At 42.6% G+C, this 27,998-nt stretch overlaps 2 protein-coding genes across 21 annotated transcripts in view; one reads left to right on the top strand and one right to left on the bottom strand.

Annotated features, from left to right (window-relative positions):
- ZNF146 (zinc finger protein 146) lies at positions 1-27,896 on the bottom strand. 19 transcript variants are annotated; one of them, XM_063657566.1, is made up of 6 exons: positions 27,464-27,670; positions 24,195-24,268; positions 21,359-21,457; positions 13,586-13,660; positions 2,573-3,099; positions 1-2,475 (listed from the first exon to the last, which is right to left on the bottom strand). In XM_063657566.1, the coding sequence occupies exon 6, from the start codon at positions 2,332-2,334 to the stop codon at positions 1,456-1,458; it is 879 nt and encodes a 292-aa protein (XP_063513636.1). In that variant the 5' UTR covers positions 2,335-2,475; positions 2,573-3,099; positions 13,586-13,660; positions 21,359-21,457; positions 24,195-24,268; positions 27,464-27,670; the 3' UTR covers positions 1-1,455. The 19 variants fall into 19 exon arrangements, 7 of the variants coding, with proteins under 7 accessions (XP_063513636.1, XP_063513634.1, XP_063513631.1 ...); XM_063657564.1 differs by having other exon boundaries at positions 27,423-27,499; XR_010124905.1 differs by lacking the exon at positions 21,359-21,457 and adding an exon at positions 13,961-14,110 and having other exon boundaries at positions 1-3,099; positions 27,423-27,499.
- The window catches only part of ZNF565 (zinc finger protein 565), a 37,375-nt gene continuing 36,886 nt past the window's right edge, over positions 27,510-27,998 (top strand). Inside the window, exon 1 of one of the 2 annotated variants that reach the window (XM_054462322.2) lies at positions 27,510-27,731. The gene's annotated coding sequence lies outside the window, so the exon portion shown is untranslated. Of the gene's footprint in view, positions 27,732-27,751; position 27,998 lie in introns of those variants that run through there. The other variant, XM_054462321.2, reaches the window with a different exon arrangement.

The raw sequence follows: 27,998 nt of genomic DNA, 5'->3' as shown, positions 1-27,998 counted from the left end.
TTTGGATTGTGCTGTCCTTTTAAATTTTAATAAAATAGATTAATTTCATATTACATAGAGAGCAAGTCCATCCATTCATCCGTGATAAAATTTTAGAAATATTTTCTATAAAATGTTTAGTATTTGATTGGAAATGAATCCAGTTTAACATGACTTCCACAGATACAGCATTCCCATCCTCACTCCCATTCCTATTTTGAGAAATTTTAAAAATACAGAAAAGTACAAAAAATAAGACAAGATATCCCTATACCACAATCCAGAATCAATCAGTATCTTCTTATATTTACTTGAAGTCTTTTGAAAGAGAAGTGGATGTTTATATAAAAAGCTGAAGTCCCCTTTAACCAATACCCATCCCACCTCCCACACTTGTTACTTTCCCTTCTCCACTCTTCACAGGTGACCACTATCAAGAGTTTGGTCTGTATCCTTCCAATCCATTTCAAAAACATGTACATACATACATGCATCCATTACCAATAGATAGTACTGAGTTTTGTGAGGAAACTTTTAATTGAAATTTACAAAAAGTCATTGTACTATCTGTATCATTCTGCAACTTGATTCCCCCTCAACAATTTTGGGATCTTTCTGTTAATACATGTGGATTTCATTTGTTGCATTTTACAGATATATAGTATTACATAAGAATTTCCCATATTGTTCGTGATGGGCTTTCTCAGTTGTTTCTAATTTTTGGCTACTACAAATCAAGCCACAGTAAATATCCTAGTGCGTATTTCCTGAGCATTCATACTCACAAGTAGAACTGCTAAGTATTTCTCAAGTTGTTCCAAGGAATGTTTCCCTATTCCCAAGGTCATATGCATTTTAGTATATAGCTTTTCCATATTTCTGTTTTTAATCTCTGGATTCACTTTTGTGTATAGTTTATGGTCTATTTTTCCCCCTTGGAGAACAAACTACCTCCACTTAAAAAAAATAGTTCCATTATTTCCTCACTTCTTGATGCCACTTGTATCATATTCCAAATTCTAATAAATGCATAGGTCTTTTTTTGAAATCTCTTCTGCTCTGTTGAATCAATACCACAGGAGTCTTAAAATACTAGTTGTAGATGACCATGTCATCTATTTTTGTCTGTTCCTTTCCAATATTTACAACTTATTTTTCTTGTTACCGGTGAAGATCTCCAGATCTATGGTGGTAGCAATAAAAAGCAGGCCTCCATTTTCTGTTCCCATTTTTAGTGAAAATGTGCCTAAACTTTCACCATTATCTCTGCTGCAGGTTTCTCTGTTGGACACAGGCTTTTAATCATATGCATGTCTTTCTCTTCAGTACAAATTTTCTGGTGTCCCTTAAGTTTTTAGTACTTGTTAAAGTTAACCTCATTCATGGTGCTTTGCTTCAGAAGGATTATTTCTGGGGCATGATGAGATGCAAATTTCTAATGAAAGCTTTCCCACTTTCAAGGTGTTCATGGGGTTTTTAGTGAGTATGAATTTTCTGGTGTCTAATGTGGTGTGACTTCTGGCTGAAAGCTTTCCCACATTCACTGCACTGATAAGGCTTCTTACCTGTGTGTATTCTCAAATGCAGAGCAAGGGTTGAGAACTGAGAGAAAGCTTTCCCACATTCATTACAACCATAGGGCTTCTCCCCTGTATGGCTTCTCACATGCACGGTGAGAGATGAGCTCTGAGAGAAGGCTTTTCCACAAACATTGCATTCGTAAGGTTTATCACCTGAATGAATCCTCACATGTACAATAAGTGATGTTCGCTGAGAGAAGGCTTTTCCACATTCGTTACATTCATAGGGTTTCTCTCCAGTGTGAATGTTCTGATGTTTTATGAGGTACTTCTTCTGGCCAAAGGCTGTTCCACATTCACTACATTTAAAAGGCTTCTCTCCAATATGGATTTTCTCATGCTCAGTAAGGTTGGATTTGCCACTGAAGGTTTTTCCACACTCCTTACATACAAAGGGCTTCTCTCCTGTGTGAGTTCTCTGGTGTCTGATGAGGTTTGACTTCTGAATGAAAGCTTTCCCGCAATCTTTACACTCAAAAGGTTTTTCTCCAGTGTGAATTTTCTGGTGCGTAAGGAGGTTTTCCTTCTGGCTAAAGGATTTTCCACATTCATTACATTCGAAAAGCTTCTCGCCGGTATGGGTGTTCTGATGTTTAATGACATACTGCTTTTGGCTAAAGGCTTTTCCACACTCATTACATTCAAAAGGTTTCTCTCTCGTGTGAAAATGCTCATGCTCAGTGAGGTTTGACTTGTGGCTGAAGACTTTCCCACATACCTTACAGGCAAAGGGGTTTTCCCCACTGTAAATTCTCTGCTGGCTGAGGTGTGACATCTGAATGGAAGCTTTCCCACATTCACAAGGTTTCTCTCCAGTAAAAATTTCTTGATGAGTGAGGATTTACTTTTGGCTGAAGATATTTCCACATCTCTTACATTTATAAGGCTTCTCTGTGTATGATCTCCCAAATGCAGACTAAGGGATAAGGTTTGAGAGGAAATGTTATCATACTCAGTACATTCAATGCTTTCTCTCTAGAAAAATTTTCTAATATTCAATGAAGTATTGCTACCTTCACTAGTTTCTCTCCAGCATGAATTTTCTGCTTCTCAATGAGATTGTCATCTAGCTAAGGGCTTGTCAATACTCCTTAGAAGCACAGGGTTTCTCTTCAGCATGACTTCCACGTTCGACGAAATGCAACATATGAGTAACAGTTCCCCCACATTCAGTAAATTCATAGGGTTTCTCTCCAGTATGAACACTCTGGTAACAGATGAGGTACAAACGTTTTAAACCAAAGGCATTTACACTTAAAGGGGGTTAATACCATAAGGAGTAAGCTGTGGTAGAGAAGCTCCCAACTAAGTCCCTTGATGATTCTTTCCTACACAACCTCCCTCGTGATTTCAGTCCAGGTTGTGTTTCAAACTCAAAACTTCAAAAAGGTGTGGCCTTAAAACAAATAAGATCTGAGAACAGAGGAAGTATTTTTTCTTATATTCAATGCTCTTTTTCTCAGTCTTTCCTGGAGATGGATCAACGTGCCTCCCAAGTCCTGGTGCCTCTCTCTCTCTGCATCATCCTCTCAGGCTTCTTCTAAAATGGAGTGCAAAGAACCATAGCACAAAGGAGTTAATTCATAAAGTGCCCAGAACCATGGCTGCCATATGGTAAGCCCTTCATCTTACCTTTATATTACCATCACTTTTATTTGTTAATTTTCCCATTACTAGTAATGCTAGTAATTTTATTACTAGCAATACAATTTTTTGAGATTAGCTCTGGTAGCCCATCTCCCAATATGAAAATAATCTATATTATTAATGCTTCCAACTAAATTATGAGAAGGGAACCCTACTTGAGGTGATCTAGGTAGAAAATTAACATTCATGGGTCCACAAAGCTGAGAGTACTCTTGAAAAATAACCTTTCCATTTCAGAATTTAGCAAGTTGTGTAACAAATAATGAAGAATTGCCAAATAGAAGAAAAAGATAACTACATAAAAATCAGAAAGTCTACCTGGGATGCTAAGGAAGAAAAATAATGCTCATATTTCTTTCTTTCTTTTTTTTTTTTTTGAGATGGAATTTCGCTTGTTATCCAGGCTGGAGTGCAGTGGTGCGATCTCGGCTCACTGCAACCTCTGCCTCCTGGGTTCAAGCAATTCTCCTGCCTCAGCCTCCTGAGTAACTGGGATTACAGGTGTGCGCCACCACACCCGGCTAAATAATGCTCATCTTTCTAAGAAAAGGAATAGATCAACCAACAAGTGCTTCCTCCCAAAACCCCATTAAAATTATAAGAAAGGGGAAAATGGTACAAAGTCCCTTATTCAAAAGGAATAAAGGATGGTGGCTGAAAAAAAAAGTGTAAGGAACAGTTGAACATGCACTGTCCAGTCATGAGAACAAAGGACTGGCCACACCTTCATATGAAATGGAAGTTTATCCCCTGCAGAATTTTAATCAGAGCTCAGGGACATTCAGCAAATGAGATGACAGGAATGAGCTGCTATATGGAAATCAGAGATTAAACCCACATATATGGTAAGACCTGCAGCACGCCACTGCACTCCAGCCTGGGTGACAAAGCAAGACTCTATTTCAAAAAAAAAAAAAAAAAAAAAGAAGATGCTGGCAACCAGGTATAAATACCTATGGGCAGGATACGAGAGGATTCTTCTCTGGAGAAACTTAAAGGCCCACGATAAACTTCATTAGCAGCCTGGCCAACATGGCGAAACCCCATCTCTACTAGAAATACAATAAATTAGGCTGGTGTGGTGGTGCGCACCTGTGGTCCCAGCTGCTTGGGAGGCTGAGGCATGAGAATTGTATGAACCTGGGAGGCAGAGGTTGCAGTGACCTGAGATCGTGCCACTGCACTCCAACTCCAGCCTGGGTGATACAGAGAGACTGTTGCAAAAACAAAACCAACCAAACAAACAAAACCTCATTAAGATGCCCCTCCAAGATGATAATTGTCACTTGTATTTGTATTTCATTGGCTAAAACAAAGGATTTGGCCATGGCTGAGTTCACTGGAGTCAGACAATATAATCCTTCTGCAAGACGGAGACCAATGGTTCACTAAGCATTTCACTTTTCAGCCACTGAAGGATACAAGCACCCAGGCACAAAAGAGCTTATGATCACCTTTTAGTGAGCTGTTAACAAATATTCCACTAACCCCACTAACATGAAAGACATCAAAATCAAGAGCAAAAAGCTCTGAGGAAATAAAGGCAAGGCCCAGCAAACAACACTAAAACCAATCAGGAATAGGTAGAAGATATTTTGTGAAAGACTATCAGGGTTTTGTAAGCAAGAAATGGAAAGAAAAGTTCCCTTAGAAATTAAGACTGTGAGAGAGGGGGAAAAAACAGATAGAGCGTATCCATATTCATCAATAACAAGTCACCTTGTTCCAGAAGGCATGGCTTGCCTCGCCCCGGCAAACTCAGGCATGGCTGGATGCTCACTTGGCAGATAAAATAGGATCATAAATGACAAGTGTCAATTCAAGGTAGAAGTTTCAATGGCAAATTCAGAGGATACACCAAGGAAACATAAAAGCTGAGTAAAAGAAGTTCCAAAAAAAGGAAGAACACTCATTAGAGGAAATATTCAAAGAACAAAAAAACTGCCTCTACTCTAAGTCGAAGGGCCCACTTGAGTAAGAATAAGACCCATACCTAGACACATCACCGTGACATTTCAACACAGAAAATGCGGAGGTTATAAATGTTTTCAGAAAGAAAGAACAAGACTGGACACAGTGGCTCACACCTGTAATCCCAACACTTTGGGAGGCCAAGGTGGGAAAACCATTTGAGCCCAGGAATTCAAGACCAGGCTGGACAATATAGTGAGACCCCATCTCTACAGAAAAAAAAAAAAAAAAAAAAAGTAAAGAGTTTCTGAGACCAAAAAGTCTGAGAAATATTCATTCAACAAATACTTGTCTCCTTACCATGTGCATGGTACAGTTCTAGGCTCTAGGGATAAATAGTATTGAACAAAATTGACAATATCCCCTCCTCTCATCAAGTTTACATTCTAGTGGACATGACATAAGAATAGAGATGGTTTGTTAAAAAGCAGTCCGGGCACAGTGGCTCATGCCCGTAATCCCAACACTTTGGGAGACCAAGGCAGGAAGACCACTTGAGGTCAGGAGTTCGAGACCAGCCTGACCAACACGGTGAAACCCTGCCTCTACTAAAAATAGAAAAATTAGCCGGGGCTGGGTGCAGTGGGTCACGCCTGTAATGAAGACCAACACTTTGGGAGGCTGAGGTGGGCGGATCACCTGAGGTAAGGAGTTCAAGACCAGCCTGGCCAACATGGTGAAACCCTGTCTCTACTAAAAATACAAAAAAAATTTAGCTGGGCACAGTGGCAGGTGCCTGTAATTCCAGCTACACAACTACAGGTAATTCCAGCTGAGGCAGGAGAATGGCTTGAATCCGGGAGGCGGAGGTGGCAATGAGCTGAGATCACACCAATGCACTCCAGCCTGGGTGACAAAGTGAGACTCCATCTCAAAAAAAAAAAAAAAAAAAAGTTTTAAATGCTATGGAAAAAAAGGGAAGCGGTAGTTTTAATTTCAGATAGGATGAAATCTGACAAGGTAAGAATCATGTTAAGACATGAAGAAAATTAAGACAATGATCCTTACAGGTACATGGAGGAACAGCTTTCTTTCTTTTTTTTTTTTTTTTTTTTTGAGACAGAGTTCCACTCTTGTTGCCCAGGCTGCAGTGCAGTGGCACCATCTCAGCTCATTGCATCCTCCACCACCCAGGTTCAAGCGATTCTCCTGCCTCAGCTACTCTCCCAAGTAGCTGGGATTACAGGCACATGCCACCACACCCAGCTACTTTTGTATTTTTAGTAGAGATGGGGTTTCACAATGTTGGTCAGGCTAGTCTCGAACTCCTGACCTCAGGTGATCCACCTGCCTCAGCCTCCCAAAGTGCTGGGATTACAGGCGTGAGTGAGCCACCATACACGGCCTGGAGGAACAGCTTTCTAAGTAGAAATTAAACAAGTTCACAGACCCGGAAGAAGATCCTGCCGAGCTTCAATGACAGTCATACTTATCAAACATGATGTCCTTCATGTCCTTCTTTGGCTGAGCCTGACCCCCTCCTACTTTTATTTTTTTTAGAGACAGGGTCTCACTGTTGCCCACGCTGGAGCACAGTGGCACAGTCATAGCTCAGTATAGCCTCAAATTCCTGGGCTCAAAGTGATCCTTCTACCCCAGGTTCCTGAATAGCTAGGACCACAGGCATAGGCCACCATGCCCCGCTACTTTTAAAAACTTTTTGTAGAGATGGGGGTCTCATTATATGGCCCAGGCTAGTCTCCAACTCCTGGCCTCAAACAATCTTACCTCCCCGTCTATCTAAATGCTGGGATTCCAGGTGTGAGCTGATGTACCTGGTCCCTATCTTTTAACCTTTTTAGAATCTATACATCTTCTTGGAAGTGGCTCCCAGAATGTGCTTTTTTTTTTTTTTGGAGACAGAGTCTTGCTCTATACCTTAGGCTGGAATGCATAGCACCATCTTAGCTCACTGTAACCTCCACCTCTGAGGATCAAGCAATTCTCCTGCCTCAGTCTCCCAAGTAGCTGGGATTACAGGCATGCGTCACCACGCCTGACTAATTTTTGTATTTTTAGTAGAGACAGGGTTTCACTATGTTGGCCAGGCTGGTCTCGAACTCCTGACATCTGGTGATCTGCCCGCGTCTGCCTCCCAAAGTGCTGGCATTATAGGCGTGAGCCACCACGCCCAGCCAGGAGCTGCTTTTTTTGGTAGAAAATACATATTTAATTTTTTAGAAGTAAAACATCATGATGCCTCAGCACACAAAATAAACACGTGGATACGGACATACAAAAGCGTGGCAAAATATTAATTATTGAATCCACATGGTGGGTACATAAGAGATTGTTTTACTATTCCTTCAGCATTTGTTATATTTAAAAAATGTTCATATGAAAAAATAATTGAATGGCTGGGCATGGTGACTCACACCTGTAATCCCAGCACTTTGGGGCCAAGAGTTTAAGACAAGCCTGGCCAACATGGTGAAACCTCGTCTCTACTAAAAATACAAAAAATTAGCTGGATGTGGTGGCACGCTCCTATAATCCCAGCTACTCAAGAGGCTGAGACAGGAGAATCACTTGAACCCGGGAGGTGGAGGTTGTAGTGAGCCCAGATCATGCCACTGCACTCCAGCCTGGGTGACAGAGGGAGACTATGTCTTGGAAAAAAAAAAAAAGAAAAAAGAACTGATCAGTATTTCCACACAAAAAATTCATAGATTATTTAACAGCAACTCATGCGTTCTCAAACTACTGATCAGAAAAATAAAACATGGACCTTCCTTTTAACAGGATTATAATGCAGACTATAGACGGCAAAATCTAAAACCATATTTAAGGTATCATTTACTGAGAACTTGTAAGTTCCTCTGGAAAATATGAAGTAATGGACAAGCAGAGGGAAGAGGAAAAAAGGCAGAAGTAACAGAAACATTTTAATGAAAACTGAATTCAAGTTTATATGATAAGTAGTACCTACATAAGTAGAATATTTCATAATAAAAGGCCAAGATTCAAAAATTTTATAAAGAGAAAGAAATATGTTCATATTTGTAGTCACATAATTTGTATGTTTTTTTTTTTTTTTTGAGATGGAGTCTCGCTCTGTTGCCCAGGCTGGAGTGCAGTCTCAGCTCACTGCAACCTCCACCTCCCAGGTTCAACCGATTCTCCTGCCTCAGCCTCCCGAGTAGCTGGGACGATAGGTGTGCATCACCACGCCTAGCTAGTTTTTCTATTTTTAATAGAAACGGGGTTTTACCATGTTGGCCAGGCCAGTCTCAAACTCTTGATCTCAGGTGATCTGCCTGCCTTGGCCTCCCAAAGTGTTGGGATTACAGGCGTGAGCCACCGAGTCTGGCCTTTTTTTTTTTTTTAAATAAAAAAGATACGGGGTCTCAACACGTTGCCCAGGCTGGTCTAGAACTCCTAGGATCAAGAAATCTGCTGCCTTGGCTACAGATGTGAGCCACCGTGCCTGGCTCTTTGTTCTCTATTAAAGAGAGCTTAGTGTGTCTTTTTAAGGTTTGACTGATCGTATTACAAAGACCATGGGAAAAGAAACAATCCAGAAATAACATGAAACTGGTCTGAGGTTATCTCTGGATCTGAAAATAATAGGATGAAAATTTTAATTTGGGTAGCATTCTGACACAATGAGAATGAAATAAGACAGCTGTCTGTCCCATAAACAGGTAAAGTTGTGTAAGGCAAGACAGAAACTCTGGAGATGCCAAAATAAGAATTGGTATTATAGTTAATTCTAACTTAAGAATGAGTCCGGGTGTAGTGGCTCCCGCCTGTAATCCTAGCACTTTGAGAGGCTGAGGCGGGCAGATCACTTGAGGTCAGGAGTTTGAGACCAGCCTGGCCAACATGGTGAAAACTGGTTACCAAAAAAATACAAAAATTAGCTGGATGTGGCGGTGGGCGCCTATAGTCCCAGCTACTCAGGAGGCTGAGGCAGGAGAATCACTTGAACCCGGGAGGCAGAGGCTGCGGTGAGCCACGATGGCACCACTGCACTCCAACCTGGACAACAGAGTGAAACTGTGTCTCAAAAAAAAGAAGAAGAAATATTTATTCTTCTAAAATTGTAGACAACATCTCTATCAACCTCTTTTTTTTCTTTTTTTTGAGATAAGAGTTTCACTCTCGTTGCCCAGGCAGGAGTGCAATGGTGCAATCTTTGCGTCACTGCAACCTCTGCCTCCTGGGTTCAAGCGATTCTCTTGCCTCAGCCTCCCGAGTAGCCGAGATTACAGGTGTGTGCCACCAAGACCAGGTAACTTTTGTATTTTTAGTAGAGACAGGGTTTCTCCATGTTGGTCAGGCTGGTCTCGAACTCTCAACCTCAGGTGATCCACCCACCTCAACCTCCCAAAGTGCTGGGATTACAGGTGTGAGCCACTGCGCCTGGCTCTCTATCTACTTTTTATCTGTTAAAGAGAAAAAAATGTTAAGAGTAGGAAGTAGTTATAATTCTAATGTCATATGAGAAAGGATGTGAGTAGGCAGCTGCCATTACTCTTCTAAGAAAGAGCCTTTTTTTATCTATTTATTTATTTTTAAAAACAGAGATAGGTTATTGGCTGGGCGCGGTGGCTCATGCCTGTAATCCTAGCACTTTGGGAGGCCGAGGTGGGTGGATCATGAGGTCAAGAGTTAGAGACCAGCCTGGCCAACATGGTGAAACCTCGTCTCTACTAAAAAATACAAAAATTAGCTGGGCGCGGGAGGCTGAGGCAGGAGAATCGCTTGAACCCAGGAGGCAGAGTCTGCAGTGAGCCGAGATCATGCCACTGCACTCCAGCCTGGGCGACAGAGCGAGACTCCATCTCAAAAAAATAAATAAATAAATAAATAAAACAAAAAGAATTTAAAAAAAAACAGAGATAGGTTCTTGCTCTGTTGCCCATGTGGGAATGCAGTGATTCCACCATAGCTCACCGCAGCCTTGCACCTCTGGGCTCAAGCGATCCTCCTGCCTCAGCCTTCAGGTAGCTGGGACTACAGATGTGTGCCGCCACACTGGGCTTATTAAAAATTTTTTTGTAGCAACAGGGTCTTGCTATGTTGCCTAGGCTGGTTTCAAGCAATCCTCTGACTTTGGCCTCCCAAAGTGTTGGGAATACAGGCATGAGCCACTAAGCACGGCCAAGAAGAGCCCTTATGTATGGTGCTCTCCACAACCATAGGACAGCTTCAAGGGCCTCATCACAGCTCCTCGCATGCAATCATGGAATCCAGGAATGTTACGCTGGTTGAAGGAAACTTGACGGACCCACTGACATCCCTTAATGGTAGGGAATGTAGGGCTTAGCAAGAGACACCACCCTCGAATAAAGCAGCCTGTTAGTATAGCAGGACAGATGAGGGCACAATTTTCTTTTTTTTTTTCTACAGATTTCCTATCTCACTAAATGATAATCCACTTTCTTCCAGGTTTTCAAATCAAAACCTTGGACTCTTTTCACACCCCACATACAATCTGTAAGCTATTCCTTTAAACTATTTTAAAAATCAGACAGGCCGGGAGTGGTGGCTCACACCTGTAATCCCAGCACAATGGGAGGTCGAGGCAGGTGAATAACAAGGTCAGGAGATCAGGACCATCCTGGCCAACATGGTGAAAACTCATCTCTACTAAAAATACAAAAATTAGCCAGGCATGGTTGCATGCACCTATAGTCCCAGCTACTCAGGAGGCTGAGGCAGGAGAATCGCTTGAACCTGGGAGGTGGGATTGCAGTGAGCCGAGATCACGCCACTGCATTCCAGCCTGGGCAACAGAGCGTGACTCAGTCACACACGCCAAAAAAATCTGATTACCTGTCACTAAACTACCATCACTTTCTCACTCAGATTTTGGGGACAGATTTTTTCACCTAGAAATTTTTGAGACAAATCAGGAGTTTTCTTTTGGACTTGTTGCTTATGACATGTCTGTTGATCATATAAATGAGTATTCAAGTAGACAGTTGGATATAGAAGTCAGTAATTTAGGGAGATAGAAACTGGTGCCCTCTTGAACTTTAAAATTTCTGTGTTTTTTTTTTTTAAAGGCCTCCAATTAACCTTCTAGCCTTGGCCCCCTACATAGTTTATTTTCTATACAACAGATCTGATTATTCCTTTCAAAATGTAATTCTGATCTTATCATTCCTCTGCTCAAAGCCCTCTGATAGGCTGGGAGCAGTGGCTCACGCCTGTAATCCCAATACTTAGGGAGGCCAAGGCAGGTGCATCACTTGAGGCCAGGAGTTCGAGACCAGCCTGGCCAACATGGTGAAACCTCATCTCTACTAAAAATACAAAAATTAGCCGGGCGTGGTGGCAGGTGCCTGTAATCCCAGCTACTTGGGAGGCTAAGGCAGGAAAATCGCTTGAACCTGGAAGGTGAAGGTTGCAGTGAGCCGAGATTGCACCACTGTACTCCAGCCTGGGTGATAGAGCAAGACTCAGTCTCAAAAAAAGGAAAAGGAAAAGGAAGGAAGGCTGGCCCTCTGTTGGGTCTCCCAAATCACTCAGAATCAATGCTGAAACCTGTGATTTGACCTATTACCTAACCACTGCTACTCTTATTCCCTTTTGCCCTCTCTTCCAGCCCACGGCCCTGATCACTGTTCCCTGAACAGGACAGCAAGCTTCTCCTGCCTTAGGGCTTTTAACGCTTTTGTTCCTTCTGGCTAATGATCTTCCACCCAATACTGCACACCCACTCTCACACTCTTCAGATCTTTTTTCAAATGGCTTTCAGTGAGACCTTTCCCCACCAAGCTGATTTAAAATTACAATCCCAACTAGCCCTCTCTGTGCCAGTCTTCCTTACTTTATTCTTTTCCATAGCACTTATCACTATCTGATAGTATACATTTTTTAAGTATTTACTCATTGTCTGTCTCCCCATTATAACACAGTCCCTAGGAGGAAGAAATTTTTGACTGTTTTGATAGCTGATATTTCCCTAGCATCTGAAATAGTACCTAATACATATCATGCAATAAATACTTGTAGGATGTGAATATATCAGCTTGGTAGAAACGTAAATGCGTTTACTTCTTTTGAGAGCAATGTGCTTATCTCAATTAAATTTATAAACATAACTTTGACCCTGCATTCCACTTAAAAAGTAAATGCTATGTAGTTGTATCTGCATATTTCTACAAAGCAATATAAACAAGTATACATACTTGTGTCTTCAATAGCAGAAGCCTGAAAACAACCTAAATGCCCATTAGTGGGAGACAGGTTAAATTATGCGTTAGCCAGGCGCGGTGACTCAAACTTGTAATCCTAGCACTTTGAGAGGCCGAGGCAGGCAGATCACTTGGGGACAGGAGTTGGAGACCAGCCTGGCCAACATGGCAAAACCCCATCTCTACAAAAAATACAAAAATTAGCCAGGTGTGATGGCACATGCCTGTAATCCCAGCTACTCGGGAGCCTGAGGCAGAAGAATCACTTCACCCCAGGAGGTGGAGGTTGCAGTGAGCCAAGACTGTGCCACTGCACTGCCACCTGGGTGACAGAGCAAAGCTCTGTCTCAAAAATATGAAAATACATAACAAATTATATGTTGACAGATAATTCTAAGAAAAAAACTTATGTACATAATAGAATATATACCACCATTTATATGAAAAGGAAAAATTAGGGCTTATATGTATATATATTTGCAGCATAGATATAATATACTGGCTTATTCCTAGGTTACCTCAAGAAGGATATACATGACACGCTTAAACGTGACCACAACTTTGCAAAAAAACTGCAGGACTAAGAGTCAGAGTTAAGAGGAGATTTTTTTCCGGAGTCTGAGGCAGGAGGATCACTTCAGGCCAGGAAGCTGAGGCCACAGTGAGCTGTAATTGTGCCATACATATAGACCCCCACGCATAAAAGTAGCAGAGGGAAAAACTGATTTCTAGGTCAACAACTTATGACAGAGGTACATGGGGGCAGAAGAAAGGGAGCCAGAGGAGTCCATGGATCTACGATGGCAGAGGTGAGTGAGAAGACAACGGGAAGTGTGAGAACAGGTGTAAAATATAATTCTGAGGCATTCAGCCACTAGAAAGGATGAGAGAAGGTAGTAACAAAAAGGAACCTAAATATCAGACAACATATAAGGTTTTACAAAGTATAAAGGACAATGTGTGAGGACAGGAAAAGGTATGTGGATGAAGGAGAACAGCCACCACAGTGGTGGCACAGACAAAGCAGGAAGGCTGACGTCAGAACAGCAACAAGAGGGGCGCCTGGCCCCTCTAGAATCTGGTGAAAGAAGAAGAATAATGAAACACACAAAAATGATGACTGGAAGCGTCATTCGGGAATCTAAAAATCTCATACCAAGCAATACTCTATGTCTACAGCCTGTAAGAAAACATCCTTTGAAGCACTTCAGAGGAATCAATGCTGACTGAAAAACTGTGGCCTGCCTGTCATTTACTCACCTGCACAGATCCTTCCCACTTCTTTCTCCACCATACAGTTTGTCTTCTTGCTTCAACAGAGGATCATATAACCTGCTATTGGGGAAATGACACAGTATTACAATGTTAATGCTGGGGCCAAAGTACCATCCTAGAACTCAGGCTGAGTCCTGGGGTCTCCCAACCTTCTGAAGAATGAGGGTGCAATTTCCAAAGATGCACAGAACAAAGTAATGACCTTCTGCCTTAGCGACTAAAGCACACACAATCGTGTGGGCAAAAGGACTAGGGCCATTAGAATCCTAAACTTCAAAGCCATGCTCATTAAACCATTTAAAGTCTACACACATCCAGAAATGGGAGAAACGGAAAATTAACTTTCAGAATTTTACTTACACAGGAGAGCTGTTCACACCTTGTGTGAGTGATTGCTGTTTTTCTCTAGCACCACATTCCCACGCAGGGTCCTGAGAGGATTTTAACTACGACCCTTATTCATGGATGAATTCAACACCCATGTCTGACTTTAACATGTTCCCATCAGAACTAAAGCACATGGGCAAAATGTGTAAGTTGTTCTGACAGTACTCAAGAATAAAAACTCAAACATTTTCCTGGAGTCCTACTATTTACCCTCTTTGCATTATACTGAGTGAAATTCTTTCTTTCTTTCTTTTTTTTTTTTTGAGACAGTTTCGCTCCTGTTGCCCAGGCTGGAGTGCAATGGTGCAATCTCAGCTCACTGCAACCTCTGCCTCCTGGGTTCAAGCAATTCTCCTGCCTCGGCCTCCTGAGTAGCTGGGATTACGGGTGTGTACCACCACACCTGGCTAATTTTGTATTTTTAGTAGAGACAGTTTCACCATGTTGGCCAGGCTGGTCTCGAACTCCTGACCTTAGGTGATCCACCCACCTTGGCCTCCCAAAGTGCTGGGATTACAGGTGTAAGCCACCTTGCCGTGTCCTATTTCATATTAGAGATGTCCTGGCCCAGATGCAGTGGCTCACACCTATAATCCCAACACTTCGGGAGGCCAGAAGTGGGTGAATCGTTTGAGTCCAGGAGTTCAAGACCAGGCTAGGCAACACAGCGAGACACCGTCCTTATAAAAATACAAAATTAGCTGGGCGCAATGGTGTGCGCCTGTAGTCTCAGCTACTTAAAGAGGCTGAGGTGGGAGGATGACTTGAACCCAGGAGTTCAAGATGGCCTGACAGAGTGAAACCTTGTCATAAAAAAGAAAAGAAACAATCTGGAATACAGGTTCATCCATTAGTTCAAAAAACATTTTTAAGCCAGGTGTGGTGGTGTGCACATGCAGTACCAGCTTCTCAGGAGGCTGAGACAGGAAGATCACTCGAGCCCAAGACTTCCAGGCTGCAAATACATGATCATGCCTATGAATAGCCACTGCACTCCAAAAGAAAAAAAAAAAATTTTTTTTTTTTTTTTGAGACAGAGACTCGTTTTGTTGCCCAGACTGGGAGTGCAGTGATGTGATCTCTGCTCACTGCAACCTCTGCCTCCTGGGTTCAAGCCATTCTCCTGCCTCAGCCTCCCAAGTAGCTGGGATTACAGGCACGCGCCACTACACTCAGCTAATTTTTGTAATTTTAGTAGAGACAGGGTTTCACCACGTTGGCCATGCTGGTCTTGAACCCCTGACCTCAGGTGATCCGCCCACCTCAGCCTCCCAAAGTGCTGGGATTACAGGTGTGAGCCACAGCGCCCAGCCAAAAAAAATTTTTTTTTTTTTGAGACGGAGTTTCACTCTTGTTGCCCAGGCTGGAGCACAGTGGCGCGATCTCGGCTCACTGCAACCTCCACCTCCCAGGTCCAAGCGATTCTCCTGTCTCAGCCTCCCGAGCAGCTGGGACTATAGGCATGCGCCACCATGCCCCGCTAATTTTGTATTTTCAGTAGAGACGGGGTTTCTCTGTGTCAGTCAGGCTGAACTCCCAAACTCCTGACTGCAGGTGATCCACCTGCCTCGGCCTCCCAAAGAGCTGGGATTACAGGTTTAAGCCACTGCACGTGGCCCAAAAAAATTTTTTAATCAATAGCAGACATTATTGGGATGACTGACCAAATTTGAATATGGACTTTGGATTAAATAATACTAATGTATCAATGTTAAACTTCCTGATTTTGATCACTGTACTGTAGTTATGAAAAAGAATGTTTCTGTTCTTGGAAGATGCATGCTGAAGTATTTATAGATAAAGGAAGCATGTCCACAACTAGTTTCAAATGGTTCAGGAAAAAAAAAAATCATACATATTTGGAGAAAGAGAGAAGGAAAAATAAACCAACCAAAATGTAAATGATTGGTGAAACTGGGTAAAGGATATATGGGACTTCTCTGTACTATTCCAACTCTTCTATAAAGTTGTAATTATATAAAAAAGCATAATCATAAAAAATTTAAGTTTCTATCACATATATACCCCCCATCCACTATGTATGTTGAAAAAGCTTGATCACCAATTCCTAATGGGGTGTGTCAGAGACATAAGGCTTAGAGCATGATTTAAACAGAAACATACATGACAGAAACACAAGAAGGTGAGTTGGCTGGAAGCAACCTGCAGGAGAGAGATAAAGTTTGAGATTCTACACATTCAGAGTGTAGGTTTCTCAACATATGCAGGCAGAGAGATCCATTAGGCAGTTGGATATACAGATCAGGAGCTCAGAATAGGGCTAGAACAGAAATGGGAACTTGCCAGTTGTCAGACTATTACTGCTGCTGAAGACACAGGGAGAATGTTACCGTGGGCTGGATGCAGTGCCTCATGCCAGTAATCCCAGCACTTTGGGAAGCTGAGGTGGGCAGGATCACTTGAGCTCAGAAGTTCAAGACCAGCCCAGGCAACATGGCAAGACCCTGTCTCTGCAAAAAATCCAAATCCAAAAATTAGCAGGGTGTGGGGTGGTACACGTCTGTAGTCCCAGCTACTTGGGAGCCTGAAACAGGAGGACTGCTTAAGCCTGGGAGGTGGACGTTGCAGTGAGCCGTGATCATGCCACTGCCCTCCAGCCTGGGTGACAAAGCAAGACCCTGTCTCAAAAAAAAAAAAAAAAAAAAAGAATCACAAAGCAGGGGCAGGACTTGGTGGCTGGCTCATGCCTGTAATCCCAGCACTTTGAGACACTGAGGTGGGTAGACTGCTTGAGCCCAGGAGTTCAAGACCAGCCTGCACAACAAAGTGAGACCTTATCACTTAAAAAAAATACAAAAAACTAGCCAGGTGTGGTGGTATGCACCTGTAGTCCCAGCTACTCGACAGGCTGAGACAAAAGGACTGCTCGAGCCTGGGAGGTTGAGGTTGCAGTGAACCAAAAAAAAAAAAAGTAAGAATCACAAAGCAGATGAAAACTGAAACATAACAAAATGAACTTAAGACACAAAACTTTTAAGAAGCAAGCAAAGCTATAAATAGACCACAAAAGATAAACAGAGGAAATGAGTAAAGAAACAGTCACCCAAAAGAAGGGAATCGACAGAAAACAGAAGAATAGGAATAGACATCTTATTTTTGTCCCATTTGATTTTTTGTTTAAGGATGCAATAACGAAATTTTGAGGGATTTTTGTTTCCTCAATCAACAGATTTTCCCTGGTTGTTGCACCTGGGCTATTAGCAGTGTCCTCAGTCTTTCTGCTCACACTCCCACTGACCCAGGCAGCATGGGTAATCTATATTTATATAATCATAATCTATATCTGACCACAAAAGCCAGTATCTTATCTAATGTAAAAACACTGAAAAGCAAATCATCATAATAAAAGTAATAGAAAAACACTGAAGGCATTTCTATTAGATTCTAAACAGACAAGGATGTCCACTGCCTCAATTATATAATCTAATTACAAATAACTAAGTAAGGAAAGCAGGAAATAATATTAGTATGTAGAAATCAACAGCTTCATATATACCAACAATGACTCCATTCATAGCAACATAAAACAAAATATCCAGAAATAAACTTAGTAAGAAGTGTCCAAACCTGTATGAAAAAAATTTTAAAACACCCTAGAGGACGCAAAAAGAAATCAGAATACATATCACGTACATAAAGAGGAATATTTAATGTCATAAAAATGTCCCTATTCCCAAGTTATTTTATAAATTTAATGCAATCCCAATAAAAATAACAAACTAGTTCTACCTCTTCCCCCTCTGGAACTAGACAAGCTAATCCTAAAATTTACAAAGAAAAATAAACAAGCAAGAATAGCCAGGAAACACTGAAAAGGACGAGCAATTAAGAGACTAGCTATACCACAAAGTAAAACACAATGATAAAGCCTCAATAGTAAAAAGATAAATATTTTCCCTGGTGTTACACCTGGGCTATAGCAGTGTCCTCAGTCTTTCTGCTCACACCCAGAAACAGACCAAATAAATGTGAGAATTTAGTATATAATCAAAGTGGCATCCTAAAAGTAGTAAACATAAGACCTTTTTTTAATGTGTGTGAGATGGAGTTTGGCTCTTGTTGCCCAGGCTGGAGTGTAGTGGCACAATCTCAGCTCACTGCAACCTCCGCCCTCCCAGGTTCAAGTGATTCTCCTGTCTCAGCCTCCGAGTAGCTGGGATTCAGGCATGTGCCACCACGCCCAGCTAATTTTTTGTATTTTTAGTAGAGACAGGGTTTCTCCATATTGGCCAGGCTGGTCTCGAACTCCTGACCTCAAGTGATCCACCCACCTTGGCCTTACAAAGTGCTGGGATTACAGGCGTGAGCCACCGTGCCCAGCCAGGTAAGACCTTTTAATAAATGATGTCAAAGAACTAGGTAGCCAATTGGAAAAAGGTAAAGCTGGATGCATATCTGATAGCATACACCAGGATAAAATATAAATGGATTATAAATTAAAATAAAAACAAAACCTTATAAAAACTATTACTCTGACTTGGGAAGCCAAGGTAGCAGGATCACTTGGGCCCAGGAGTTTGAGACCAGCCTGGGCAATACAGGGAGATCTTATCTCTACAATTTTTTTTTTTTTAATTAGCGAGGATATGAAGGCTGCAGTCAGCTGTGATCACGCCACTGCACCCCAGCCTGGGTGACAGATCAAGATCCAACTCTAAAACAATCAAACAACGAAAAACTGTAACTTTGTAAGAATTTGAAAATATTGGTGAAACTTAAGAGTGGAAAAGGCTTTCAGACTATAACCATAAAAGACTGATGAATCGGCCATGCGCGGTGGCTCACGCCTGTAATCCCAGCACTTTGGAGGGCCGAGGCGGGCAGATCACGAGGTCAGGAGATCGAGACCATCCTGGCTAACATAGTGAAACCCCGTCTCTACTAAAAATACAAAAAAATTAGTCAGGCGTGGTGGCACGCACCTGTGGTCCCAGCTACTCCGGAGGCTGAGGCAGGAGAATGGCGTGAACGCAGGAGGCAGAGCTTGCAGTGACTAGATTTTTTTTTTTTTTTTTTGAGATGGAGTCTCACTCTATTGCCCAGGCTGAAGTGTAGTGGCGTGATCTCGTGCACCACAATGCCTGGCTAAATTTTTTGTATTTTTAGTAGAGACAGGGTTTCACCACGTTGACCGGGCTAGTCTCAAACTCCTGACCTCAAGTGATCCACCTGCCTCAGCCTCCCAAAGTGCTGGGATTACAGGCGTGAGCCACCGTGCCCAGCCAAAAGTTTTAAAAAGAAAAAGAAAACCATAGCAGCATGGTGGTGTACTGCCTGTAGTCCCCGCTACTTGGGAGGCTGAGAATTGCTTGGGCCCAGGGGTTCAAGGCCAGCCTGTGCAACACAGTGAGACTTTGCCGCTAAAAAATACATAAATAAAAAGCTCCTTGGTGTGGTGCGGGGATGCCTCTGTGCTCACCAACCACAAGGGGCTCATTCTAAGCATGGCTAATATAAAAAAAGAAACTATTAATACTAAATTAAAACAAAACCTCTTAATTCTGCAAGATTAAAAAAAAAAGAAGAAACAGCCACTGTGAACAATGTCCAAATGCAAATGAAAACTTAAAAAAAAAAAAAAAAACCACCACTCATTTCATATAGGGCTAACCTTTCTAATTTATAAACAGCTCCTCTAAGGAAAAGACATCCCATAGAAAAATGGTGAAAAGGATATGAATAGACAGTTCCTAGATTAATACATACAGGCCTTTAAACATATAAAAAAAATTCTCATTCATAAGAAGGGATGTAAATGAAACCTACACTGAAGTTCCAATTGTCTGTTATGCCCCTAGCGAAATATCAAATATTCAACACTACACTCACGGTGAGCTTGAGGGGAAGATGCTCTCGCACATGGCTCGTGGGAGTGTAAGTACTTACCCACTGGGCAGCGCCATTTGTATTAATAGCAGTCTAGTTTAGAGCTACTCCTGTATCAGCATAAAATGGCGCACATAAAAAAATTATTCATTACTGCATTGTTAGCAACAGCAGAAGACTGCAAACAATCCAAATGCTCAACAACGGGATTAACTGAATCAACCATGGTGCATCCAAACAATGACATCTTATTTATACAGCAGCTAAAAAAAATTTTGTTTTAAATTATGATTAAGAAGGAACACCTTGGCTGGGTGCAGTCGCTCACACTTGTATTCCCAACACTTTGAGAAGCCAAGAGAGGAGGACTGCTTGAGCTCAGGAGTTCGAGACCAGCCTGGGAAACATAGTGAGACTTCGTCTCTACAAAAAGTAAAAAAGCCAGGTGTGGTGGAGTGTGCCTGTGGTCCCAGCTACACAGGAGGCTGAGGCAGGAGGATCACTTCAGCCCAGGAGTTGGAGGCTGCAGTATGCCATGTTAACACCATTGCACACCAGCTTGGGTGACAGAACGAGACTATTTCACAAAAAAAAAAAAAAAAGGAAGGGCTATCTCTAGGACATATTGTTATTAAAGAAAGTGAGATATAGGGAGGTGCATATGGTACGCTATCTTTTATGTAAGGAGTGGGGAAACAGGAGTGAAGAGAAATATATACTACTGACAGAACAAAAAAACAAAAAACCCACTTGAAGGATAAACAAGAAGCAAACAAAAAAAACAAGACATGTTTACATAAGACAAAGAAGAATGTGACTGGGGGAAGGGAGCAGAATGAGATATCTCCGTGAGATAGATCTTTGTTGAATCACAGAAATGCATTACTTACTTCAACAGTAATCAAATTCATTTTTTAAAAAGCAGTCCCTTGGCCAGGCATGGTGGCTCACGCCTGTAATCCCAGTACTTTGGGAGGCCGAGGCGCGCAGATCACAAGGTCAGGAGCTCGAGACCATCCTGGCTAACATGGTGAAACCTCGTCTCTACTAAAAATACAAAAAATTAGCCAGGCATGGTGGCTGACACCTGTAGTCCCAGCTGCTGGGGAGGCTGAGGCAGGAGAATGGCGTGAACCCGGGAGGCAGAGCTTGCAGTGAGCCGAGATCCCACCACTGCACTCCAGTCTGGGCGACAGAATGAGACTCGGTCTCTCAAAAAAAAAAAAAAAAAAAAAGCTGTCCCTTAAACTGAAAACAACAAATGAACCCAACTGTATGTTAATTTAGTAACATAATTCCTCAGAAAAACGATTTCAAATGACTTTAGAACAGAGTTCTTTGACTATATACATCGTTAGTGATATGCATTTTAAAAGCTGGGCTCAATGGCTCATGCCTGAAATCCCAGCACTTTGGGAGGCCAAGGTAGGTAGGAAGTCAGGAGTTCGAGACCAGCCTGGCCAACATGGTGAAACCCTGTCTCTACCAAAAATACAAAAATTAGCTAGGCGTCGTGGCGGGCACCTGTAATCCCAGCTACTTGGGAGGCTGAGGCAGGAGAATCGCTGGAACCAGGGAGGCAGATGTTGCAAGTGAGCCAAGATCACACCACTGCACTCTGCCCTGGGTGAAAGAGTAAGACAACATCTCAAAAAAAAAAAAAAGATGCATTTTAAGAACAAAAATAGTTACATACATTAAAGAAAGAATTTTTTTAACATGATACAGTATGTTTATGGTTGCTACTAATATCAGCATTGTTACTGAAACCATTTTTTTTATATTGCAGGATAAAGCAAAGAAAATAAGTACTTATAACTTGTTTCAAATTTTTTAGTATAAAATACAACTAGAAGACCAGGCGCAGTGGCTCACGCCTATAATCCCAGTGCTTTGGGAGGCTATGGTGGGCGGATCACCTGAGGTTAGGAGATCGAGACCATCCTGGCTAACACGGTGAAACCCCATCTCTACTAAAAATACAAAAACTTAGCTGGGCGTGGTGGCATGCACCTGTAGTCCCAGCTACTCGGGAGGCTGAGGCAGGAGAATCGCTTGAACTCAGGAGGCAGAGGTTGCAGTGAGCTGAGATCGTGCCACTGCACTCCAGCCTGGGCAACAGAGCAAGACTCCGTCTCAAAAATAAAATTAAATTAAATTAAAAAAAAGAACTAGGAGCTAAGAAATTAGGTAAAAATACTATACCATTTAAAGTGAATTAGAAATACAAATATGGACTCACGATTTTTAAAAATACATTAAAAATGTATTTTTTAAATGCTCTGCGATTTAAAATGGCCTTAAAACCACGTTACCCCTGGGCAATGAGCACACCCTCGATCTTGTCTCTAATACCATTCTCCAGTAAAAGGAACCAGAGCTCCTGGGAGAAATGGCCAATTCCAAGTCTGGGAGGAAGATACAAGTAAGCCTGCAGTGCAGGAAGACCTTCCAAGATCAATGATGTCAGCCAAAATGAGACAAGAATGAAGGGGTGTCCACTGGCATCAAAAAGTGCAGCTGATTCTAGAACATGCTAAATATACACAACTTTAGGATGATGTTTAAGAAAGAAAAAGCCAGGGGGGAAAAAAGATACAATTTGATTTAACAATGAAATAAGTGTAAAAGGAATAAAAAGACAAGAGAAATTAAGACTATACTTCCGGGGATCATTTCTAGTTTGTTCCTAGAAGTTTCTCTTAACGTATAGACTATATTTTTACACAAAACAAACAAACAACAACAAAAAAAAAACCCCAGAAAATCATCACTTTACAATACCTGTAGAAATTTACTCATCCAGCCAAGAATTATGTATTGGTTTTAAAACCATCCACTAAATGACGATGGAGAATGAACCAAAGTAAACATAACATTTTGGTCAAAGGGAAGTAACAATCACCAGCCATCTGGTATATCTCTCCTAATGGTATGCAATTTGAAGTATGTAAGATCACCTCTGATGTATTCTGGCCAAAAATCAATCACAATTAGAATTAAAAAAAAAAAAAATCATCAGAGATTCTGAATTAGAACCATGCGAAAGTAATCACAGAAATCAAAGAACAAATCTTCCAAAGGAGCGGGTAGTGATGACTTTTAGATAAATATAACTCAAACACAGAAATCTAACTTCCAGCCTGGGCAATATAGTAAGACTCCATCTCTACAAAAAAATGTTTAAAAATTAGCAGGTTTGGTGGCACACACCTGTAGTCCCAACCACTGGGGGGGTGGGGCTGAGGTGGGAGGATCTCTTGAGCCCAGGAGGTGGAGGCTGCGGTGAGATATGATCGCACCAGTGCACCCAGCCTGAGCCACAGAGTGAGACCCCATCTCAAAAATCAAAAAACAAATCTAACTTCTTGATTCCAGTTAAAAAAGGAAACATTCACAGAAAATTTTAAGTGGCCAGGCACAGTGGCTCACACCTGTAATCCTAGCACTTTGGGAGGCCGAGGTGGGCGGATCACGAGGTCAGGAGATGGAGACCATTCTGGCTAACACGGTGAAACCCCGTCTCTACTAAAAATACAAAAAATTAGCAGGGCATGGTGGCGGGCGCCTGTAGTCCCAGCTACTTGGGAGGCTAAGGCTGGAGAACGGCGTGAACCTGGGAGGTGAAGCTTGCAGTGAGCCGAGATAGCACCACTGCACTCTAGCCTGGGCGACAAACCGAGACTCCGTCCCCCCCCAAAAAAAAAAAAAAAAAAGAAAATTTTAAGTAAAAAATTTTAAATATAGAAATATTAGGCCGGGCACGATGGCTCACGCCTGTAATGCCAGGACTTTGGGAGGCTGAGGCAGGTGAATCACGAGGTCAGGAGATCCAGACCACCCTGGCTAACATGGTGAAACCCCGTCTCTACTAAAAATACAAAAACAAAATTAGCCGGGCGTGGTGGCTGGCACCTGTAGTCCCAGCTACTCAGGAGGCTGAGGCAGGAGAATGGCATGAACCAGGGAGGCGGAGCCTGCAGTGAGCCGAGATCAGGCCACTGCACTCCAACCTGGGCAACAGAGTGAGACTCCAACAAAAAAAAAAAAAAAAAAAAAAGAAAGAAAGAAATATTAATAACAAAAGTGCATCTACATATCTTATTCTTTCAGAAATTCCTACCAGACACAGTACTAATGGCTGGACTATAATATTTTCTGAGGAAGCATTTTTTTGCAGCTAGTAATAAAAAGTACTAGTATTTAACATTAATCAAGTACTTACTACACACTGGGGGACTATTCTTAGAACTTTACATGTATTAACTTCTGGAGCTGCACAACCACCCTTTGAATCAAATATTGCTATTATCTCTACACTATGAAATGAGCAACTGAGGCCCAAGGTTTAAGTACCTACCTGAGGTCCCCAAGGTAAAATGTGGCAGAGGAAGGAGTTAACACAGGAAGTCTGACTCCTTGGCTTATGTCTTCCTTTAGTTAAATAATAATAAAAAAAAAATTAGCTCATGCCTGTAATCCCAGTACTTTGGGAGGCTGAGGCAGGCAGATCACATAAGGTCAGGAGTTCGAGACCAGCCTAGTCACCATGGTGAAACCCCATCTCTACTAAAAATACAAAAATTAGCCGGGCTTGGTGGCACACTGCACTCCAGCCTGGGCAACAGGCAAGACTCCCTCTCAAAAAAATAAAATAAAACAAAAAATAAATTTTAGCATATATATTACATTCATACAGTTAGAAAACAAACATAAACACCTATTTGCCTTTGCCCTGTCTATTCCAGTACCCCCACCCCAACAGATAGCCAGTTTTATTATTTCTTATGTATCTTTTGAATTTTTTTTTTTTTGATAAGGAGTTTCACTCTCGTTGCCCAGGTTGGAGTGCAATGGTGCAATCTCTGTTCACTGCAACCTCCGCCTCCCGGGTTCAAGCAATTATCTTGCCTCAGCCTCCCGAGTAGCTGGGATTAACAGGCATGTGCCACCACGCCTGGCTAATTTTGTATTTTTAGTAGAGACAGGGTTTCTCCATGTTGGTCAGGCTGGTCTCAAACTCCTGACCTCAGGTGATCCGCCCGCCTTGGCCTCCCAAAGTGCTGGGATTATAAATACACATTCTTATTACCCCTTTTCTTATTCCAAATGCATCGTGCATCACACTCTACATTCTGCACCTGCTTCCTCTCAGTTAACAATACATTTTGAAGTTATTTCCGTCTCAGTATATAAAGAGCTTCCTCCTCATTCTTTTGTACAGCTATGTATTATTTTGTTGTATCGATGTACACCAATCTCCCACTGATGGGCATGAATTGTTTTTCTTTTCTTTCTTCTCTCTCTCTCTTTCTTTCTTTCTTAAGACAGGGTTGGCCAGGCACCGTTGCTCATGCCTGTAATCCTAGCACTTTGGGAAGCCGAGGTGGGCCGATCACTTGAGGTCAAGAGTTCGAGACCAACCTGGCCAACATGGTGAAACCCTGTCTCTACTCAAAATACAAAAAAAGTAGCCAGGTGTGGTGGCAGGCAACTCTAATCCCAGCTGCTTGGGAGGCTGAGCCAAGAGAATCGCTTGAACCCGGGAGGCAGAGGTTGCAGGGAGCAGAGATTGGGCCACTGCACTCTAGCCTGGGCAACAGAGAGAGACTCCATCTCAAAAAAAAAAAAAAAAAAAAAGACAGGGTCTGGCTGTCCACCAAGCTGGAATGCTGTCGCCAGGATCTCTGCTCACTGCAGCCTTGACCTCCTAGGCTCAAGTGATCCTCCCACCTCAGCCTCCCAAGCAGCTAGGACTACGGGAGATCTCACTATGTCGCCCAAGCTGGTCTCTAACTCATGGACTCTAGCCATCCTCCTGCTTTGGCCACCTAAAGTGCTGGGATTACAGGTGTGAGCCACCAAGCCCGGCCTGAGGCTTTATTTTTTAAAATGTGTTGGGTCCCCACCTCCCCACACCTCAAACCCCTTTTCTTTTTCAGTCTGTACTGGCTCTTGAAGCTTGTCTGTCTTTCCATAGTAAGTCTAGGATCAGTTCCCCTAGTTCCAAAAAAGAAAAGCCTGTCCATACTTTTATTAGGATCACATTATTACTATTATTGAGACAGAATCTCGCTCTTGTCCAGGCTGGAGTGCAGTGGCGAGATCTCGGCTCACTGCAACCTCCGCCTCCCGGGTTCAAGGGATTCTCCTGCCTCAGCCTCCGCGGTAGCTCAGATTACAGGCGCCCGCCACCAGGCCCGCTAATTTTTGTATTTTTTTATTTTATCTTTTTTAGTAGAGACAGGGTTTCACCAGGCCCGGCTAATTTTTGTATTTTTTTATTTTATCTTTTTTTAGTAGAGACAGGGTTTCACCATGTTGGCCAGGCTCGTCTCGAACTCCTGACCTCAGGTAATCCGCCCATCTCAGCCTCCCAAAGTGCTAGGATTACAGGCATGAGCCACCGCACCCGGCCAAGATCACAGTAAATTAATACATTCACTTAAGTTTGCGCACACTTCTTAACGTCACATGGCACATTTATTTGTTCACATTTGTTATGCCCCTTAGTAGTATTTTAAAGTTCTTTCCTAATAGTTCTGAACCTTTCTTAAGTTTCTTCCACAATACTTTATCTTTTTACTGCTATTGTAAATATTAGTTTTCTTCAATTATGTATTCTAACCGATATTTCTAAATTAGAAGGCTATTTATTTGTAGATACTAACTTGGTACCCAATTACTTTAACTTTTTATAATTTAAAACTATGTCAATGACGACAGCGGGGGCGGGTTGATTTCCTTAGAAAACACATCTTTGGAGACGTCAGTAGCGTTCTCCATTACTTCACAAAATCCATACAACCTGAGAACGCCTCGACTCATTAAGGAATTAAGACATCTAGGATTTAGTCCAGACTCATAGATAAACACTGCAACAATTAAGCTTTCTTCAAAAAATGAGGATAACTGTGCCTAACCTAAAATCTTTGACTCCCTCATTCTGGGCGCCGTTATATGGCATTGCTTCTCAAAGCGTACAATGCTATTTAGTCTAAGGCTTTGCTTAACAGCCCTATTTAAGTACCCCAAAGATGGGGATTTGAACAGTCTGAAGTAGGCACCCCGAAACTAAAGTTCCTTCGAAAACACTCTCGTTAAAAAAAAAAAAAAAAAAAAAAAAGTCACGGTGATTTGCATGCCACTCCAATTTAAAAAAAAGCTTTTATATAAAAACTCGTTTTTAAATTATTCACCACTTAGCTTTTCCACCCCTTCAATTTTCAAGTAAAAAAGACGCTCCAGGAAGATGGCACCGTTATAATTATCAGCACTTTCGACAAGGGAAGTGCAGCTCAAACGTTATACCTCAATGCTGGTCTCCTACATCTCCCTCTTAGGCACAATCACACACAATCCCGCACCCAGTTTCACATTCACTCAACAATCCCAAACATCAGGTCAAACTTTGAGGACAAACTCGGTCACACTCGCTCAAACCCGCCTTAGAGGCCCCCACCTCCGCCCCGCACGTAGGCCAGAAGCTCTTAGACCCACTCCCTGCCCTCGCGCCGCGCCCCTAAAGATCAGGAATCCTCCCCTTTAACCTCCCCGGTCCGACCGACCCGAGACGCCCAGATCCCACCTCCTACTTTCGCGCCACGTGGACCCAGGGGCCGTACTGACCCGCGGACAAAGACCAAAATGTCCACTCGGTGCGCTGCGCTTGCGCACTCGGAGAGCGAGGAAGCACTCCCAGAAGTCTCCGCGACGCGGCCCGCCTCGGTCACCGCGGCCAGGCCCAGGCTGGTACTGAATTACCTTCTATTACCAGCAACGCCGCTTCTCAGGCCTTGGACTACATTTCCCTTGAGGCTTTACTGGTCGACTCTCTGTCTCCTCCCCTCCCCCCGCGAACTTGGCCACCTCCTTCTGTGACGATGGAGCTCTTGAGGTAAGTAGTCCTTTAGCGTCAGATGACTTCAAGCTTGCTGGAGGGTCTGGAGTGGCGACGCCCTCTCCGAAGCCTCGCGGGCGCAAAAATGTCAAAACGAGCCAGGCCCCGACTCAGAGATAAGAGAACGCCATTTTGTCCGTGGCCTATCTGGCTCTGGACTACAATTCCCAGAGCCCACAGCGGCCTGACGTTACGTCGTTCTTGACGTCGTGGCGAGCTAGTTAGCTTCGCAAGGACCCGGACGCGACCAGGGGAGGCAGAAGG

The sequence above is a fragment of the Pongo pygmaeus genome, chromosome 20 (assembly GCF_028885625.2).
Source record: "Pongo pygmaeus isolate AG05252 chromosome 20, NHGRI_mPonPyg2-v2.0_pri, whole genome shotgun sequence".
Lineage (NCBI taxonomy): Eukaryota > Metazoa > Chordata > Mammalia > Primates > Hominidae > Pongo > Pongo pygmaeus.
This window is presented reverse-complemented; position numbering and strand designations above follow the sequence as displayed.